Consider the following 19,680-nt stretch of genomic DNA (forward strand, 5'->3'; position numbering starts at 1 on the left):
AGTGTGCATGTCCACACGCTTTCCAGGGGAGAATATTAAGAGAAATGCTAGGGGGGTTTAAGTAGCTGTGGCTGCAACATTTTAGGAACCCAATTCCAATCTGTAATTAAGGGTTCTTTATTATCATTTAACATGGATTTGGAAATAATTCCTTGCCAAGCGAAGTAAAACAAGATCGCCCTCCTGACAAAGATGTTTTTATCATCATCCTTTTCCCTGAATGGCACTGTTTGACTCAATACAAGGCACTTTTGGGGAAAATTCTTTACTATCTGTGGCAAGCCTAAATGGGCATTTATCAGTAACTTCAATAATAGAACAATCGTAACCTTTTCTACACAGTTCCCTCTGATAAGAGTAAACATACTGAAGTGAAGAAACTGTGTAGAATTCACAATGGCAGTGGGAAATTCAGTGCCAACTGACTGTTCAACAATAGCAATATCATATGTTGAGATACTACGCAATGGAACAGCTGTGATATTGCAGAACGATTCATGCATTGATAATTGTACAGACAAAATAAGCTTTGGATTTTCATTGCAAAATACACAGCTCTGTTATTTACTCCCTGCTAACTTCTCATTGACCTCCAATTGGCTACATTAAGACCAGGAGATATACTCTCCTCCATACCCACCAAGCCACCCAAATCAGAGTCCTTAGGTCTTGTGATGATAGGAGCAGAAACCTCAGCCCACAAGGGGCCAATACATGTAGTCATAGTAGTTTCTGGAATGGAATCCCAGATTATAAATGGGCGTATGTCCTAATGTGGCCACAAAAAATACCCCTGTGATTAAAGGACAACTCCGAGTCGAAGCAGTCATCATGGGAGCAGCCTTGACTCGGGGAGCCTTCAGCTCCTCCTCCAAAAACAGTTGTGCCACAACTTTCATAGAGATAGAGACGTCCAAATCATTATTATCATTGCTATTGCTATTAGTAGAGGTCACCGGTGTCCAGTCAACTCGTCGAAAAAAAACTGGTCGACTGCAATTTGGTCGACGCAATTTGGTCGAAAAATTTTTTTTATTTATATATTTATTTTTGGGTTTTCGTTTTGTTAAAAAAATGGGTTTTTAGAGAAAAAAAAGGGGGTTGGGGGGACCCCCCCCCCAAAAAAAAAAAAAAGGGTTAAAATAGAAAAAAAAAAAATTCGACGAAATGGTTTTCGACCAATTTGATTCGACCATTTGTCTGGTCGACCAATTTTTTTCGACGAATTCACTGGCAACCGAGGTCACCTATACAGCTCTAGCTAAATCAATCAAAGGGGAAGCCATGGGAACTTCAGGAGGTTTTTTCTACCAAGAAGGAACATATATCCTTATTGACATTTGCAAATCTAGTACCAGCTGCTGTTTTAGTTGTACCCTTCTGCTTTCTTTGAGCCTTCCCCTTCTGAAGAGCATTAGAAGGGTTTGTGCAGCTGATCACCTCATATAGGCCCATGTCATTAACGTTCAGCTCACTTGACTGGAAGCCATCAACAATCTGCCATTTGTCCTTTTTCTTTTGTCTACTAGGCTTCCCCTTGGCACGAGTAAGGTATGAAGAACTAGGCTGGTCCGACGAGAGTATACAATGCTTCTATTGTTCACTCCCAGGTTTTTTCCTTTTATTATCATCAACTAAAGAGGGAGCTACCTCAGGCAATACTTCTGAGCCAACTAGTATGATGTCATCACTTGGCGCCTTGTTAATAATTTTCTCCTCGACAACAGGAATGGTGTTAAACTGAGGTAGAATTAGATGCTTCGTAACAGGTGTCACTACATCATTATCAACCAGGAACCTATTACCAGTTGTGCCTCTTTGGTTCAAACAGCAGTCCCCACCAGGTACTGTAGTTGAGACCTTAGCAACAACAGTCAATGAATGTACCTTAGTACTAGGTTGTTAATTTATACAGGCAACGTTGGTAAGTGTCTATTAGGAGTAAGCCGCTCAATAATACTGTTTAAAAGATCCATATGTAGCACTGCAGTACGTTGTAATTTGCTGCAAGCGTTAGCCAATGTAGCTAATAAACATCCAAGTGCCTACATTTGGGTGTTATGTTATGTTATGACAATTTCTTACGCACACGTTCACCCGGAGGCATCTTGGCACAAGGAAGAACACAACAGGACCGCAGCCAACAACAGTATTAGCAAAAAACAGTGGTTTTAAGCAAATGATGGAAAGCCAAATGGTTTTCAGTCAGTACCAGATTAAGCGGAAGACTGTTCCAAAGTTTACTGGCCGCTACAAAAAAGGCCCGGCCATCAACTCTCGAAAGGCAGAACTTGGGAACTTCGACCAGGCAGTTGCCACCAGAGCGGAGAGTCCGAAGGGGCAATGTAAGGCTGGAACTTATCCAAAAGGAATTCAGGGCCAACCTAATAATAGGCTTGATGAAACAAGCATAGAGATTCAAAAGCTATACGCTGTTGTACTGGGAGCCAGTGTAGGTGACGCAAAATTGGGCTGATGTGAGAACCATACAGGGCTGCAGTGGCAACCCGAGCAGCCAGATTTTGTAATAATTACAGCCGATGGATAAGACCAACCGGCTGATCCAAATAAAGAGCATTGCAATAATCAAGCTACTAGAAACCAGAGCAGCCATCACCAATGGACGCAGCAAAAGGCGGAAGGAAAGGTAAAATCTTGTGGAGAACCTGCAACAGAAAATGTCCAGACTGACATATCGCACTCACCTGCGAGGCCATAGACAACGATGCAGACAGATAAACCCATAGGTTCTTCACCACTGTCACCGGAGTGGGAAAAACACCCAGTTAGGAAGGCCAAAAAGAAGAGGACCAGGAAGCCGATGCAGAGGAGGTCCCAACTAACAGAACCTCAGTCTTATCCCTGTTTAGCTTAAGCTAACTGGTGCCCATCCAGTCCCCCCATGGCTGACAGGCAGTCACACAAGCGAGAAACACCTCTTCCCGGACAAGATCAAATTGGACAAGCATTTGCAAGTCGTCCGCAAAAACGTAGCACCTGAAGCTATGGGAGCTGAAAAGGGCCACCAGGGAGCAAACGTAGATGTAAAATAACATCAGGGACAAGGCGGTGCCCTGGGGGACCCCACAGGTAAGAGATTAAGAAGGGGAGAGAAAAGGAGGCAGAGATACAGACTGGCCACGACCAGGTGGTAGAGGAAATACTTTCATTCACATGAACATCCAGCCTCGACGTTGTTAAGTTAACGGGCGAAGTAGACAACTCCATTTCATTATTAACAGTCGAGTTAGTCTGAAACACCTGTGGAGTGGCAGTGAGGCTGTTTTCATCAGGAATCTCATCTGCCCTGTGTGTTTCAAATTCAACAGTTTGAATTTCACTAGTCTGCGCAATAGAGAAAACCAAAGACAAGTTGCTATTCTCCACGTCATCCTGAATTAAATTAGACAATGGCAGAGTAATATGCCCCAACAGCGATCAGTAATAAATTGTATAAGAATAGTACGGTTTCCTGTGTCGTTTTTCTACGGAGGTAAGCCAAGTTAGACGTTATGCAAGTCTCAAAGGACGTTGTAGTATCACTATAATTCAAGTCACTTGACTGAAAGTAATAAGTAAGTGTTGTCTTCATAATAGGCTGATTGGAGTCATAAGAATCAGCGGTTAGAAACTTAATCATTTTCGAAGTACACCCGGGGGTGTCGCAAATAATATTTGCACTGCAAACCAGGGATAGAATGAGTCTCACCTAGCAGTTGGGTGTCCTTGGCAAAAGCCTGCCCAATTTCATCAACAACAACCACCAAATCACGAGTAAGAAGCGCATTGATTTTTGGCATGAGTTTACTAGGCAAAATGAATAGATGTCGCAGAGTTGACATTTGTCTTGTGTATTATCAAGACTGCAAACTAATTAAAACAAAATGTAAAAATGAACAACAATTGGGCCAATGTTTTACCCGTGTAAAATGCAATAATGGTATACTAGTGCTCGGTGATACTTTTCCAAAACGTATAAAATATTTTCAAATGTGAATCAAATGCGTGGCTGTCACCAGATAGCTTCTGAGTTACATCATAGCTTGTGAATCAAAGTTAACTGTCTCAGCATAAAATATAGCATAGTGGGCACACACACTCATACAAACATTTTGAAGAGGTGCCCAGCCACATAATAGTTTAAAGCAGAAATGCTTACCACTATAGCTGAAAAGTAATATAAGCTCTAGCATGCTGTAAGGTTGTCTGTATGCAAATAGTCTTCATAGAAAGAGGAATAATGGAACAATAAAATAAATCAAATGATACAAATTAAAAACAGGTTTAAGATACAAGTCTCTAAGTTCTTTATAGAGAGGCAGGGGAGTTGCTAGGTCTGGAAAAGACCCGGGGCTATGCTGATGTTCGAACTCTTGGGACTGGGGGCTAGCTAGTCTTTTGGCTGTAGCTCCTGAGATTCTATCCGGGGCTACAACCAAAAGATCAGGGGCTATAGCCCCCTTAGCCCCCCCCTAGCAACGCCCCTGTAGAGAGGACAGAGAAGGGCAACCTTTTCTAGTGTCTCCTCCCTTGTTCCGTAAACTGGGCAGTCTGAACTGTTTGGTTCCATTATTTCGTAAACATAGCTATATTCAATGTGCCCATTCTAAATTTAATGAACAATGAGCCTGCATATGGGGGTGCCACAAAGTCCAGGTACTCCTCGCACACTAAATCGATTTTGCACAGCCAATATGAAACTTCAGTTGTGAGCCCTGTGCACAATGCATCCATCGTAGTCCAGATTATTGCTGCATGTTTGACACAACCTTTAGTCCCAGGCTTCATGCATGAGGGATTATGCCAAAGATTGCCCATGTTCAACAATTTTAGGGTTGACTTAAAGTGCTGCAGCCATGGCAATGTTTGACCACACTCCTGCTCATTATATCTTGATATGATGTGATATTTATAACTCGCTGAAGCGCAGACCCGGGGATCGAACCCCTTTTGCTCCTTGTCGTCTTGCTTCCAAGGCGAGCACGTTGCCCCTAGGCTATCCTACCAAGACTGGAGGACTTCTTTATATTTCTGTAGGTAAACAGACACCCATAGCCGGATCCAATACAGAACAGGCTGAAGTTTTATTTCATCTGCTATTGGTCTTTTATCAGTTTCCAAATGTATTAAGGCATTTGGGCTACTCGGAGGAAGCAAAAGTAGCTTTTAAAGAAAGACATTTTCTGTTATGGCTAAATCGCCTGTTTTGACGTACACCCATTGTTCTGCCCCATGTATAGCAGGTTCCTGGGTCTTGATTTCTTATACCTCTAATGCTGGTTTTGCAGCCCACCTCCATGCTTATGCGAAAAACTTATCATTGCCCCACTGTTCATTCCCAGAACAATGTTAGCTTTCCCTAACTGGGAAGTCCATTGAAAATGTTCTGAGAACCGAATTCCCAAATAATCACAGGAAGGGATTTGTTCTAATTTTCGGCCATCAATACATACATTCAATCTATAACTCTATGAGCGATTATTGTGAAATACCATAGCCTTTGTTTTATCGACATTTATCTCCAGGCCAACACTCTTACATTTTTCATTAAAAAATAGTCAATGTTTTGCTCAGCCCTGAAGGTCTTGTGGCTAAAAGAACTGCATCATTCGCAAAAAGGAGTGCCGTGATCCTATTATGTTCCAAACTGGGGAAGGTCCACTTAGGCTATCAACACATTGATTACCTTGTTAATATGAATTCAGAACAGTGTCAATGCCAGGACGCAGCCCTGGCTAATGCCCTTTTCCAGTTGAAAGGAATTTGCAGTCCCACCTGCAAGGCCCCATCTAACAACTGCTCGATTATTGGTACAGAGCTACTGAATTACCCGTAAATTTTGCCAGAGATTCCCTTATCCTTAAGCACCTTCCAGAGCAGTGCACACGGTACACCATCAAATGCGGTCTTCAGATAAACAAAGACTGCATATAGGCGGGCTTCCCTTAAGGTAATATATTTCTGTAAAATGAGGAATAGTCTAAATCCTTGTTGAATTGTGCTCTTACCAGTTTGGAAGCCGGCCTGCAGATGACTAGTGTTCTCTTTGGCAATAACCCATTCCTGCAAACGCTTCAGAGCAGCTTTGGCAAAAATCTTCACAGTTCCTTCGAGCAGTGATAATGTGCGATAATAGGCAGGGTTCTCTCTCTCTCCGCTTTATTCCATGACTCTGGTGCGCTCCTTGATAGAATCAGAGCATTGAAAGGGTTCTATGTCATTTCATCGAAAATGTTTAATCTAAACATATTTCCATCGAATATTTTTTAACGAAAAAAATGTCATCAAATGCATTGTTTTGTTTTGTTTGGGGGGTCCCAGTCCCCTCCCCAACCACCCGTTTAAGACCCTTAAAAACTAACCCTAAACATTTCGAAAAAAACAAAATTAACCCTTTACCCCACACAAAAATGCATTGAATTGACTATTTTTCGTTAGAAAATATTCGATGGGAAATGTTTACATGAAATATTTTCAATGAAAAAGCTATGAAGTCTGAGGGCCCACATTTCTGGTTCTACCTTGAATATACCTATTGGAATCTTGTTGAGGCCTGGCACTTTTCCTCCCCTCTGTGAACTAAGAGCATCATGAATTCTTAGCATAGTGAAAGCAAAGGGCTGTTCTACTTCCGATGCAGTGCTAACCAACATTGGAACGGGAACCATTGTAAATGGTTGTTCTTTTCTAAAACCACTGTCCAACCCTTGGAAGTGGTTACAACAGGCATCTGCACCTACAACAGATTCACAATTTTTGACCCTATCAGTGACCAACTTCCAGTATATAGTTGTATTCCCAGACTTCGCTGCAATCAACAGGTCATCCAATTTATCATGCTGGAATGCTTTCTGTTTCTGAGATATGAGCGATCTGTAATTTGCTTTTAGGGACCGTAGGGAATCTTTGTCCACCGCGTCCTCACCCTTCAGACTATGTAGCAGTTTCTGCTTTGCTCCCCTGCAATCTTCACCGTAACCTTTTTCCCATCTAACCGTGTGCTTCTTTACTGCAGCACCTGTGGTTGTGACATAGGGCTGGATGGATGGATGAGTGAGTCAAATTCCTGGATTACTGCAAATTCAGCGAGGTTAACATCACAGAGTATTTCTTTATGCCCTGTGATTATGATATATGATGATATGGCATTTATAACACGCCTGTAAAGAAGTGTTTCTAGGCGTAACAAGACAAGGAGGGGGAAACAGGGGGAAGACAAAACAACGATCTTACTAGGCCTTGTGAGATTCAGATCGTACAAGTGCAGGGAAGGGCAGAAGTGCTCAGGAGGTGGAGGATTAAGAAGAGCAGGTAATAAAGTGCAGCCAGCAGGTGGCACAGTGCAGGTAATCAGAGAGTGCAGCCAATGGGTGGCTCATAAATTCAGAGAGAGGAGTCTGTAGGGTTACAGATACAGACCACAAGTGCTGCGGCATCCAAGAGGCAGTGTGAGGTGCAAATAGACAGGCAGGGACCTCGGCCCAAATTCAGAGGGTGGCCAGGTGACCAGTGTATGGATCAGATGGCTCATGAGATGGGGAGAGGAAGAGATAAGGCGGAAGTGAAGAGGAAGGTCTTGAGTTGCTTTCCAAACCAGAGGTGGTTCTGCTCAAGTTTGAGCGAAGCAGGGAGCTATTCTAGAGGTAGGCCCCAGCTGAAGAAAGAGATCTGCCTCCAAATCTCTGCTTGGAAAAGCGACTGACCCTCAGAGAGTTGGAAGTGGATGAGCGGAGAGCTCGAGAAGGAAGATGTTTAGGAATAGAGAGTTGGAGGTAGTGCAGTCCCAGGCCCCAGAAAGCCTTGTGGACAATGCAGAGGGAATCAATGAAGAGATGTCAGAGCTTGAAAGATACAATCCCTGGGCTTGAGGCCAAGGACAAGTCTCGCAGTACTGTTCTGGATAAGGTGTAGAGGACGGAGAGTAGAGGCAGGAAGATTTAAAAAGTGGCTCTTGCAGTAGTGCTGCCTAGAAAGGACCAGAGCTCTGGAGACAGTGAGCCTCTGGTCGAAAGTGCGGAAAGGAAGAATACCTCTGAGGAGGTGCAGCTGATAGTGTGACTTCTTAGCAACATCTGAGATTTGAGGCGAGGACGAGAGGGTGGAGTAGAAGATGACCCCAATGTTCTTAGCCTCACAGATAGGAGCAGGAAGAAGGCGCAGAGTGGGAAGCCAGAGAGAGAGAGGAAAGGAGGGAGCTGGTGTTCCGATGAGGAGTATTTCCATTTTACTGGCATTAAGGCTGAGATCATTGGCGGCACTCCACTCCTGAATTGTGGACAAACAGTCTGGAATGAGAGAAGGAGTAGAGGTGGCTGTGCGGAGCCTGAAAGAGAGTGGAGTGTTGTCTGCATAACACTGAAAGTTGAAGCAGAGAGCAGCAAAGCAGTGGGCAAGAGATGCCGGGTATTGGTTGAACAGCCACGGAGAAAGGTTAGACCTCTGGGGAACACCACAGGTAGAGAGATAGAGAGAGAGATAGTGTTACGCTCACCTGGCTCCCACAGGGGCGTCGGTCGGACCCGGACGGCTGCGGTCTCCACCAACGTGATGCGTAGTGCAGAGATTTACTGACTGGACTGGCCCTCTTAATGTTGTCTGCTTGACCCGTAGAAGTATTCTCCTGCAAGTGGAGAGATGTATTTAGCCACCTGTGGATTCAAGTGATGGCACCCCCCACAGTCCTCCCCACTAATCACCTCCGAAGTGCCCTCTCAGCAGTCTCACCTTATACTCTTGAAAGATGAGCTCTCCATCCTGCATGGATTGCAGGGGCGCGTTGATGCCAGTTACTTCACTGGTTTGAAGGCATGGGAGAGTTCCGGAGAATATTACTCTGAGGTTCCCTGCGAGGAGCAGTAAGTATCAAGTTCATAGAGTTCAATATGTCCGATGTTCACTTTTGTTCCGTCCTTCCTTCCTTGTCTTTCAGCTGAGTTTGTGAGAAGATGCTCTCGTGGTAGCTGGTGGCACTCAGGTAAGAGTCTGTATTACCCGACGCTGTCCGGTAAATGTTGCACGTGTTTAACGTGTTGTTTTCTCTCTCTTTGCAGCTGCGGCACATGAAGATGAGGAGAGTTATAGAATAATGCCTCCGGTGGTAAATCAGGTAAGTCTATGGTGATAAGAGTTATATTTGTTGGTTTTCTCGGCTTACCTTGTTGTTTTCTTTTGTCCCCCAGGTGCCGGAGTTCGGCGAAGAAATGATGGAGACAGCGCCGAACCGAAAGATGCTGCGAGGAATGGTGAGTATGGCGCGGCGCTGCAGCTGGAGATGCGACACATACTGAAATGATGTTCTTTCCAGGTCCGGAGGCGAGATGGATCCGGAATCAGGTGAGGAATTTGAAAATAGTTTTCTAACCTTGTCCTTTTCTTTCCTCTTTGTTTTAGGAGCTCCAGATTTGAGGCGGGCGTGCAGAAGACTGGGTGCTGACTGCAGGCACGGTGAGCGTTACACTGCTGGATGCAGAATAACGCGAAGCGTGTGCTGCTGTTCGGGCATGGTTTAAATAGCCTCTAAAGTAGTTCCAGGTAAGAAGTTCCCCAGAACCACGCCTGAGTAAAAAATAGTCCCTGTAATAAAATAGTCCCATCCAGGCCTCACGTTGGCTTGGACTCACTTGCAGCATGGTCTGCATCAGGTAAGTAAAGTCTATGAGCCTGCCGCCTGTGGCGCCAGGACTGATTTCTATCATGAGCCTGGCGCCTAAGGCGCCAGGACTGAACCCAAACAGCCCCCTGCCGGGGCTGTTGGGGTTTTAATAAGAATCTGGATGCCTGCTCCAGGAGCTGATGGGCTTGGTCCTGATGCCCGGGGGTAGGCATCATGACAGATAGAAGAGAGGAAGGACCCCAGTTGGACCTGAGAGGGTCGATCAGTGAAAAAGGAGGTCAGCCAGGCCACGGTCTGATCAGTGATACCCAGGTTATCACAGAGGTGGTTGAGCAGAATGGCATGGTTGACCGTATCATAAGCCAAAGAAAGATCGAGGAGAATAAGGACAGAAGAAAGGTTAGAATCAATATTAGAGAGCAGGTCTTCACAGATGTTCAGGAGAGCAGTTTCCATGGTTCTGGCCACTTTGAAGCCAGACTGATGGTCATGAAGACAACCAACAGATTCAGTGTGAAGGTGACCAGCTCTTCTAAGAGTTTGCACAGGAAAGGATTGATGGAGATTGGGCGATAGTTAGCTGGAGGGGAAGGATCGGCTGAGGGCTTCTTTAGGAGGGAGTGTACAAGGGAGGGCTTAGGGGGAGGGCAAGATTCCAGTGCCAAAGGGGTGATTGCAGAAATTGGCCAAGGCTGGAGCAAGGGTGTCGATGTGGTCTTTGATGGTTCTAGGTGAACGGGGAAGAACCTGTTTTGACAAGACTTTCATAGATCGGACTTGTCTAGAAACGTTGTCAGGGATGAACAAGAGAAAGGAAGAGAAGGGAGGAGGAGAGGCGGCTACAAGAAGGCCTGGAGTAGAGGAGGAGGAATAATAGTAAGAGAGGGCAGACAGGATGTTTTGAGTTTTAGTGATGAAATGAGAAGCCAGGGCCATGCAGAGGGCCTGGGAGGGAACAGGTGAGGTAGAGACTGCAGCAGGATTGGGCAGCTACTTTCATATTTTGAAGAGTTCAGCCGAGTTGTTAAATGCTGTAGAGATGCGGGCTTGGATGCAAGCTCTCTACTTGGCGAGGACAGAGAGTCTGTACTACCCTTGGAGCAGGTGGCAGGCCAGTTTGTCAGAGGGTGCACCTGTTGCCCTCCACTTCCTCTCAGCCACCCTGCACTTGCGTTTAAGGGTAACGAGGTCAGAGTTGTGGCAAGAGTTGCACTTGGCTTTGGGCTTCAAGTGGATCCTCCTGACAGGGGCAAGTACATCAAGAGCTTTAGAGATAGAAAGATGAAGGTTGGACAGGACTGTGTCAGGATGTGAGTCAGCCAAAAGTGCAGAAGGGGGAGAGAAAGTAGCAGCAACATTTTCATCTGATACACGCTTCATGGGTCGGATGAATGAGAAGGTAGGTGGCAGTGCTGGAGTTGGCTTGGCCTGAGGGGTAGAGAGAGAGATGAGAGGAAAAGAGAAAGTGATCACTCCAGGAGAGGGGAGTGGTGAGGAGGTTGGAGAGGGGAGGTCTGTGGAGATCAGAAAATCCAGGGTGTGCCCTGCAGAGTCAGGCCAGAGGGTAGAATAGAGAGATAGAGAGTCACAGAGGTTGCAAAAGAGTCATGCAGAAGGACAAGAGGCATCAAGAGGATGTTAAGGTCTCTGCAGAGAAGTTGAGAGGTAGAGGCGAGGAGAGAGTAGGAGAGGTCCGCCCACTCTGGGAGGAAGGAGGCTAGCTGGCCGGGCGGCCGGTAGATACTGGCCACAATGAGAAAAAGGCCAGGAGAGAGAGCCTGCAGACCAGGCATTCAAAGGAGGAGTAGTCCTGCATAGGAATGATAGAAGCAGGTATCCATTCCGGGAAGATCAAGGCTACAGCCCCACCAGGACGGTTGTTTCTGGGTGCAGAGAGGATCTTGTAGCTATCAGGAAGGAAAGTGTTAAAGCTCGTGACAGAGCTGGCCATGAACCACGTCTCGGTCAGACCGAGAACATCCAGATCGAGTGCTTCCAAGAGACGGCAGATGTCAAAGGAGTGTTTGACAGCTGAGCGAGAGTTGAGAGTAGCAATGTGGCGCAGGTTGTCCCCCTTTGAAGGACTTCCGTGGAGTGGTACAGTTCAAAGGTACGCCCTGCAGAAGTGTTGAAGGTGCCTGAGGATTGGCAGAAGAGGAAGGAGGAGGGCAAGGTAGCAAAGGAGGAGGAGGTGGCTGCCAGAGCAGTGGCAGAGGAAGGAGGCAACAGGGTGGCCAGAGAAGCAACAGAGGTAGCTGTAGAGTTAGCAGATGATGGAGGAGTCAGAGGAGCCAGAGAGGGAATGAAGGGACAGCAGGAGAAGAAAGGAAATTGATACAGCACGGGAAGCGTCTATCAAAAAGGAGGAGGTTGGCATAAGGGCCATGGATCCAGACAGTGCCATTTAGGTAAACATTTTTGATGTTCTTGGAGGATAGAATGGTATATCCATGGGATGCTGTTGTTTGGCTCAAGGATGGACCCCTTAATTGCTTGAAGAGAGTTCCCTGCTAGATGTATGGCAGAGCTCCTGCCAACAATAAATGGCACTGATTGCTGCCTAGCGGTATTTTTCAATACCAAGCAGAGTGGCCTATGATCACTTTCATGATGTTAGATGACCTCAACATTTTCCACAGATCTCCAATCGGGGGTCAATATCAGTATGCTATTGATTCTAGAGTAGCAATTACTTCCATAAAAAGTGTGCTTTGCCAGCTGATCGTTAATACATCTACTGTTACATGATCTTAACTCCGTATAATTTAGTATACCTGCAACCTGTTGCCTGACCATGCATACAACTGTGGTTTTCTGCAACTAAATCTGCTATGTCCCAAATGGAATCTTGTTCATCCTTCGAATTGCAAATTAAAACCCCCTACCACTATTATGTGAGCGTATTTTGGGTCTCATGGTACCCAGTTCCCAATTAATTCCTGCATAATTTTGAGCACATTTGGCTTATTTCGATTATTGGGTCTATTTTAATGAATTACTAAATAAAATATCTGATGGCCCAAATACGTGCGAATATCTAAATGTTGAACATGGGGCGAACCAGTGTCTCGATCGACTACTTCCCAGTTTAGATCTGTGTCCACCCAAGTCACCAAGCCCCCACTTGGCTGGCCTCTCAAACTCCTGGAGGCCGGGGGAAAAAGGTTTGGTAACCCTGCAGGTTAGTTTGCTCTGTTGCCCAAGTTTCTTGTAGGCTCCTCTGCCCCCGAATGTAGTTACACCATGCTTCGTTGCAAAGATGATTTTCCACCCTTGCAATATTACAACATCATATATTATAAGGGACAATCAATGACAAAACATTGAGGCTTTATAACACAATAGTTGACATAGAATAGAGACTATATACAGTGGTCAAAGCACATGACCTAATTCATCTAATGCAGACTGGCTTCAGGCAAGTCAGAAGCAGTGAATCAGCTCCATTGGTTATCTGGGATAAGCTCTTGCAAGCAGCTGATGATTATCAGTGCATATTTAAACCTCTTAGCTGCCTTTGACATGGTTTAATGCCAGGGACCTTGTAACAGAAATTTTGCACAGGAACAATACTCTAGTGCAAACAAACGTTAAATGCATTTTTACAGCAGGGCAATGATATGAAAGCCTAGTGATTTTCTCAAGGATGATAGTATGTGGAAAAAGCTGTCAGTGTCATGTCAGTCAAGTGTGATTGCACTTATAAATGTGGGTTCCCATTACAGAGAAGGAACAATTCTGTCTTTGTGGGGTTCCATTTGAGATACAGGGCTCTCATCAATTCTTCTGACTAAACTGTTGTATAGAAAATACTTTTTTGTGTTGCTGAAGCACTGGTGAAAAGCTATCCCTTGACTGCTGAAGAGAATCTGAGGGGCTCTCCATGAGAAATCCTAGGAGAAAGGATGAAGCCATGGGATATGCCAGAAACGACTGGCAGATGGGGTGATATGGGGTGATTTTAACAAGTGCGTAGATGTACGTTGTGTTGTCCACAAGCTAGGAACCAGGCAGTCCACTGACTCTTTGGTCGATACCCATGCATCTCGTAAGCATGCAGGGAGGGTGCAGTAACTGTGGAAGGCAGTAAACAGAAGAACATAAGAAAGTTTCCTTACATAGCAATCTGTAGGTTATCACTAATGATGTGGATGGTCCCCGGTTCTGTGCTGCATCAAGTGGATACGCCTGTTAGATATGATTATAGGAAGACATGTCAGCCGATGTGGGATTGCAGTTGAAGACTCCTGTAGTTTCAAGAGTTTGTCAGTTAGTGGATGCGCAGCCTGTAATCATGATAGATCGGACAGGGTCATGGTGAGACGGTCATCTCAAAGTTGATCATGATAGGGAGAAAGGATTGGGTTTTAGAGATGAAATGAGAAGCCAGGGGCATGCAGAGGGTCTAGGAAGGGACAGGAGAAGTAGAGACTACAACATGATTGGCCATTTCCTTGCAGATTTAAAAGAGTTTGGCCGAGTTGTTAGATGCCACACAGATGTGGGCTTGGATGTAGGCTGTCTTCATAGTGTGGACAGAGAGTCGGTATTGCTTTTGGAGCAGACGTCAGGCCAGTTTGTCACAGGATGCACAAGATTCCCACCATTTCCTCTCAGCCACCCTAAACTTGCTCTTAAAGGTGACAAGGTCAGAGTCGTACCAAGAGTTGCACTTGGCTTTGGGCTTCATGCGGATCCTTGTGACGGGGGCAAGAACATCGAGAGTATCAGAGATAGCAGAGTGGAGCTCGTAAAGGTCTGTGTCAGGATGAGAGTCAGCCAGAGGTGGTGGTGGATGGGGAGAGAAAGTAGCAGAGAAAGCCTCAACTGACACATGCTTCATGGGCCGGTTGACCAAGAAGGGGGGTGGCAGTGCTGGAGCTGGCTTGGCCTGTGGGGTAGGGAGGGAGAGATGGGAGGAATGGAGAAAGTGATCGCTCCAGAGAGAGGAGTGGTGAGAGGGTTAGAGAGGGGGAGGTCAGAAGAGATGAGAACATCCAGAGTATGCCCTGCAGAGTGAGTCGGGTCAGAGGAAAGAATCAAAAGAGAGAGAGAGAGTCACAGAAGTCGTCAAAAGAGTCCAGAGGAGGGACAGGAAACATCCAGGTGGGTGTTGAGGTCTCCAAGGAGGAGGAGTTGAGTGGTCAGGCCAGGAGGGAGGAGGAGAGGTCAGCCCACTCGGAGAGGAAGGAGGTAGTCTGACCAGGTGGCTGATAGATAGTAGCAATGGTGAGAGAGAGAGAGAGAGAGAGAGAGAGAGAGAGAGAGCCTGCAGACGAGGTATTCGAAGGAGTAGGCTGCACTGGAATCACAGAGGCAGGAATCCACTCAGGGAAGATCAAGGCTACACCCCCACCAGGACGGTTGGATTTGGGCAGGGAGAGGATCTGGAAGCCATCAGGGAGGAGAGTGTCAAAGCACTCGACAGAGCTGTCCATAAACCATGTCCCGGTGAAACCAAGGACATCGAGGTTGAGTTCTTCCAGAAAGCGGCAGATGTCAGAGGATTGTTTGACAGGTGAGCAAGAGTTCAGAGTGGCAATATGGAGAAGGTTGCAAACCTTGAAAGACTTACGGGGAGGGGTACAAATCAGAGGTATGCCCTACACAGGTGTAGAAGGAGTCAGAGGGGGGTAGAAGAGGAAGGAGAAGAGGGCAAGGTAGCCAAGGAGGAGATAGAGGTGGGCGACAAGGAAGCCAGAGGGGAGAGCGAAGGCACAGCAGGCGAAGAACGGAAGTTGATGAGGCACGTGAAGCGTCTATCAAAGAGGAGAAGTTTGGCCTGAGGGCCTTGGACCAGGACGGTGCCATTCAGGTAGACATTAATGATGACTTTAGAGGAGTGAAGGGGCGCCAGAAGTGCCTCCCACCGGGTGCTAATGGGAGAAGAAGAGAAAGGAGAGAGCATAGAGACCATGTGAGGAGTCCATAGGTCTGGCGAAGGAACGAGAAAGAGGATGTCCATGAGGGTCTGTCTGGAGGATGCGCTGGTATAGGTGTCAGCAATAGGAATACCAGGGTTAGAGACCAAGATATCCTTTTTGAACTTCTTACTACCAGACTTAGTGAGAAGAGTAGGATAGTCAATGGAGAAACAGTTAGAGAAGATAGGAGAAACAGAGAACGCCATAGGTGATGTGGAGCAGGGGGAAGAGGAGAGAGAGGGCGGATGGGAAGGGAGTGAGAGAAGACGAAGGGGGTGGGAACACTAGGGGAGAGCGCAGGGGCAATCAGAAGAGGCAGAACAAGAGACGAACAGCGGGACAGAGTAGCAAAATGCAGTCACTGGGCACAGCCAAAATCAAAAACACAGTACAGCCACTGGGCACAGCTAGATTCGAATATTAGCAAAAAGGTGAAACACAGTACAGCCACTGGGCAGAGTTGGAGGCAATAAGAGTGGGAGTCCAGGTGAGATGGAGAGAGGGTGGTAAAGTCAGAAGGGTAGGAGCATTTATCGGTAGAGGCGACTAACCCATGGTGCAGTGAAGTGAAAGTGTCACGGTAGTTCCAGCTTCTACGAGGAGTGTAGGAGCGCCAGCCCGAATGCACTAGTGAGGGGACCAGGAAGACCTCCCAGACCCAACCAGGCAGCGCACAGGAGGCGGACAGTGCCTTAGAAAGTGGGCCTTTGAGGGGTGGCATTTAACTGAGTGACCAGGGGAGAGACATCACCTCACCTAACAGATGAGGGCAAGAACCACATTGTGTAGTTTTGGTCTGTGCAAATGTTGGTGCTAAATTGGCCTTCACAAGTACAAAATTGACTGTCCTCATTGCAATTTGTGTGAGCTTCCCCACATCCTACAAGCAGAAACGCCACGATGGAGGAAGTACTGAGCCCTTACCTGTTTTAATGACTGCTGTCTTTGGGCATGCTGTGATCAATCCCATGTTGTAAAAGCCATAATGATGACACAGGCTGTTCATGTACTGCCTCTTGGATAGAGGTGGGTTCAGCAGCTGCCAGTCCCTTTTGTCTGGAAAGTGGTCTTCTATAAATATGGCTGGGTGTGTAAGGAAATAAAACTCGTTGTAACTGGAAAAGACAAGCAGAGATAACAGAGGTTTAACTGGAATGTGATTCCAAAAGTCAGCCTCTCCTCTTGACAGCCTGGCTTACAGCACACATTTTTTCGAAGAGTAACACATATGCACATTGAATCATATTTCTCATTGCCTCCACTGTGAAGTTACACACCCCGATAAGATGTAAGAGAAACAACTCGGTACGCATTTATTGTTTTTTCCAACACTTGTCGACAGATTTATAAAACCTGCAATTAGACTAATATGCCAATTGAAAAGTAATTATGGCTTTAGGTTTGTATAGTTTTAGTAGCTGATTGTTTGCTTTTGTTGAGAATCACTAGCAGTAATGAACCTCGAGCGTATGCGTTAGCAGGTCAAATGTTGCAGCCTTTTGGAGTGTGCTGACTGCCTAAAGCGTAAGAAAGAAATGGTGTGAGCCTTAAGAGGGGAAATGCTTGAAAGTTATAGTACTTGTAAAAGAGAAGTTAGATAGTGTCATTCTATAGATGTTATGAGTTTTACCAACATAAAAGGGGGTGCCTAAAGACCTCCCTTGAACCTGACCAAACGTGACCATGTGACCATCCACAAAAAAACTGCCCACGGGCTACCCGTAAAAGAGCAAATCAACTACCAAATCCTCTCTATCACCCACCGCAGCATCTCAAATTCTGCACCACCCTACATTTCACGCAGAATCATTAGACATACTTCCTCAAGACTGACCGGAGCAGCCTACAGCGACGGTCTAACCATCCCTCTATTCACGCGCTCAAAAGCTGGAGGTGCTAGCTTCCCAACCATCACTGCACGACTCTGGAACGCCCTACCACCCAACTGAGAGCCAAAACTGCATACTGGCCATTCAGGAAAAATCAGACTGTTCAACTGATTCAGTACTCCTCCCCATGTTCCCCTATGCCTCTCTCTCATCTCCACCTACCTCTGTAACGAGTGACAGGTTGCCAGCGCGCTTTGAGCGCTTTACATATGCAAAAATAAATAAGTCTACTTCAAATTGAAGGTGATGTTACAACTCTAGAACATGACCAGTGTGGACTAATTGGGTCTTAGAATACACCCTCAGAATCAAAAGAGAACTGTACTCTTACCTGAAAGGGTTTGGAATTACTTGCTAGATCGTATGGAAAACACTTCCCACAATGCTCCTGTAGATGATTCTGAAAACCTAGCACTCTCTATACCCCATTCTCAGTGCTACACTCCCTGAAAGTCTTAGATGCCTGCTTCATTTTCACTTTAGAAAATTCAAACAGGGAGGAGGAAAATTACTATGAGGTGTGGAATTCAAAGAACAGCAATTCAGCTGGGTTCATGTGCATGCTTTAGGAGTAATACATTTAGGTACCTGGTTATAGGAGCTCCTTTTCTTGAATAACGCATGTTTTTTGACCCTCCCACTTTGAGCCTTGGTTTCCTTCTGAATTCCCTATTGCTTCTGTGAGTCTACAGTGTTTTGTTTTCAATTTCCAGTGTTTCGTTTGCTGTTTGCAGTCTCTTCCACAACTGCTCACTGTTTCCTGGGCACCGGTTCCAAGACTCTGGCCGTGTTGTCTGCAGTCTGCAATGCTCACGTCCATAGTGCTCTTGTTCACAGTCTGCAGTACACCTGCTACTGCTCTTTATCACCAATTCTCCTTAATTTACAGACTTCCCTTGTTAGAGCCCTCCTTACTTTGTTCTGTATTTGTTGTGTTAGTTCCTCTGACCAGTCATTTTCTCTGCCTTCAATTAAGTTTCCAGTACAGACTTTCTAGTGTTTCCTTGAATGTTGCTTTTTATAAAAAAAAATGTGTACCCCCACTTGCTCTTTATATACGACCTTGTGTCCAAAGACTGGTTGCTACCTTCTTCTGCAGGCAATCTTTGCCCCTTTCTTTTGTTGTCTCCAATGCCATATTTGTGAACATTGGTATGCTTCCTGCATCAGGATGCAGACACTGTTGTGCTGGCCTCCTAAAGACCACTTACAGAGGTATTTAGTATTAAGTCCTTTATCATTAAGTCTTGTGAGTAATCCACTTGTTCTGCTCCTTCTATGAGCTAACAGAGTGAGATCGCCTTGCCTTTTCCCTGTGGGAAATTGCAAGTATATGCTGTGTATATGTCTAGTAGGAGCCCTACTATTTTTGAGTTGTACTCGTCTACCCTTTTCTGATGCCTGTCTAGGTTGCTTCTTGTATATATGGTGTCTCAATTCTCAAGTCTGATATATGAGGCAAGTCTCAGTTCCATCAGTTGGAGCCTGTGTACCTGTGTATGTGGCTAAATCTCCCCCCAGATTTATTGTACTTAGAATAGCACATGGACTACATTCATGTTGGCTGATCTTAGGCTGCTGGGTGGTTGGTATAGTTAAAATGTCTAGGAAAGATATCCTGGTGAACCACCATGAAAGCATTTATGGGTCAGGCACAATATCTTCAAATTGACTCTTTGTTCAGTCAGAAGTCGTAGTAAGGTCTTTAGCACTGGCGTGATGCAGACCTGCTATGCAGACTGTAGACAGAGGAGGCAAACCGCTTGATTTGGAATTCTTGTAGCTTTGATAGGGAATTTTCTGGGATTCTAGAATAAAAGGTATTGTAGTAATTTAAACGAGGGGTAAGCAGAGCAAGGACCTTTGCCAGATGGTCCTAAGAAGAGAATGGTGATTTTGAGAAAATTACAATGCTAGAATCTGTTTTCGGTAGCCATGTTTACTTGATGAGCAACCACGAGGTTTCTGTTAAAAAAAGGGCCAAGGCTTTGGGTTTCCTGGACAGGGAAGTTGGCCAGTAGAAGGTGAGATGGGAGGGGCCCACTGGGTCTGTGAACAAGAGCTCTATGTTGTCTCCTTTAAGGCAGACACCGTTTCTCTGAATACAAGGGGGATTTGTCAGGCTGTGTCAGTATGTTGTGATGCCCAAATCCCTCATCCTACCTGGAGTAGATCTGGATTTCATCAGTCTACGCGTGCAACCAATCCGTGTGTTTCAAGCCCCCAGAGGTCATGTGAATTTAGTTCCTGCAGA

The 19,680-nt window shown here is 45.8% G+C and overlaps 1 protein-coding gene across 1 annotated transcript in view; it reads right to left on the reverse strand.

The window, feature by feature from the left end:
- Positions 1-19,680, reverse strand: part of LOC138491513 (kyphoscoliosis peptidase-like) — a 929,435-nt gene that overhangs the window by 106,463 nt on the left and 803,292 nt on the right. The window contains exon 6 of the mRNA XM_069618050.1: positions 16,462-16,652. Within this exon, the coding sequence (XP_069474151.1) occupies positions 16,462-16,652 (191 nt within the window). The remainder of the gene's footprint in view (positions 1-16,461; positions 16,653-19,680) is intronic.

Source organism: Ambystoma mexicanum, chromosome 10 (assembly GCF_040938575.1).
Source record: "Ambystoma mexicanum isolate Mex_15411 chromosome 10, UKY_AmexF1_1, whole genome shotgun sequence".
Lineage (NCBI taxonomy): Eukaryota > Metazoa > Chordata > Amphibia > Caudata > Ambystomatidae > Ambystoma > Ambystoma mexicanum.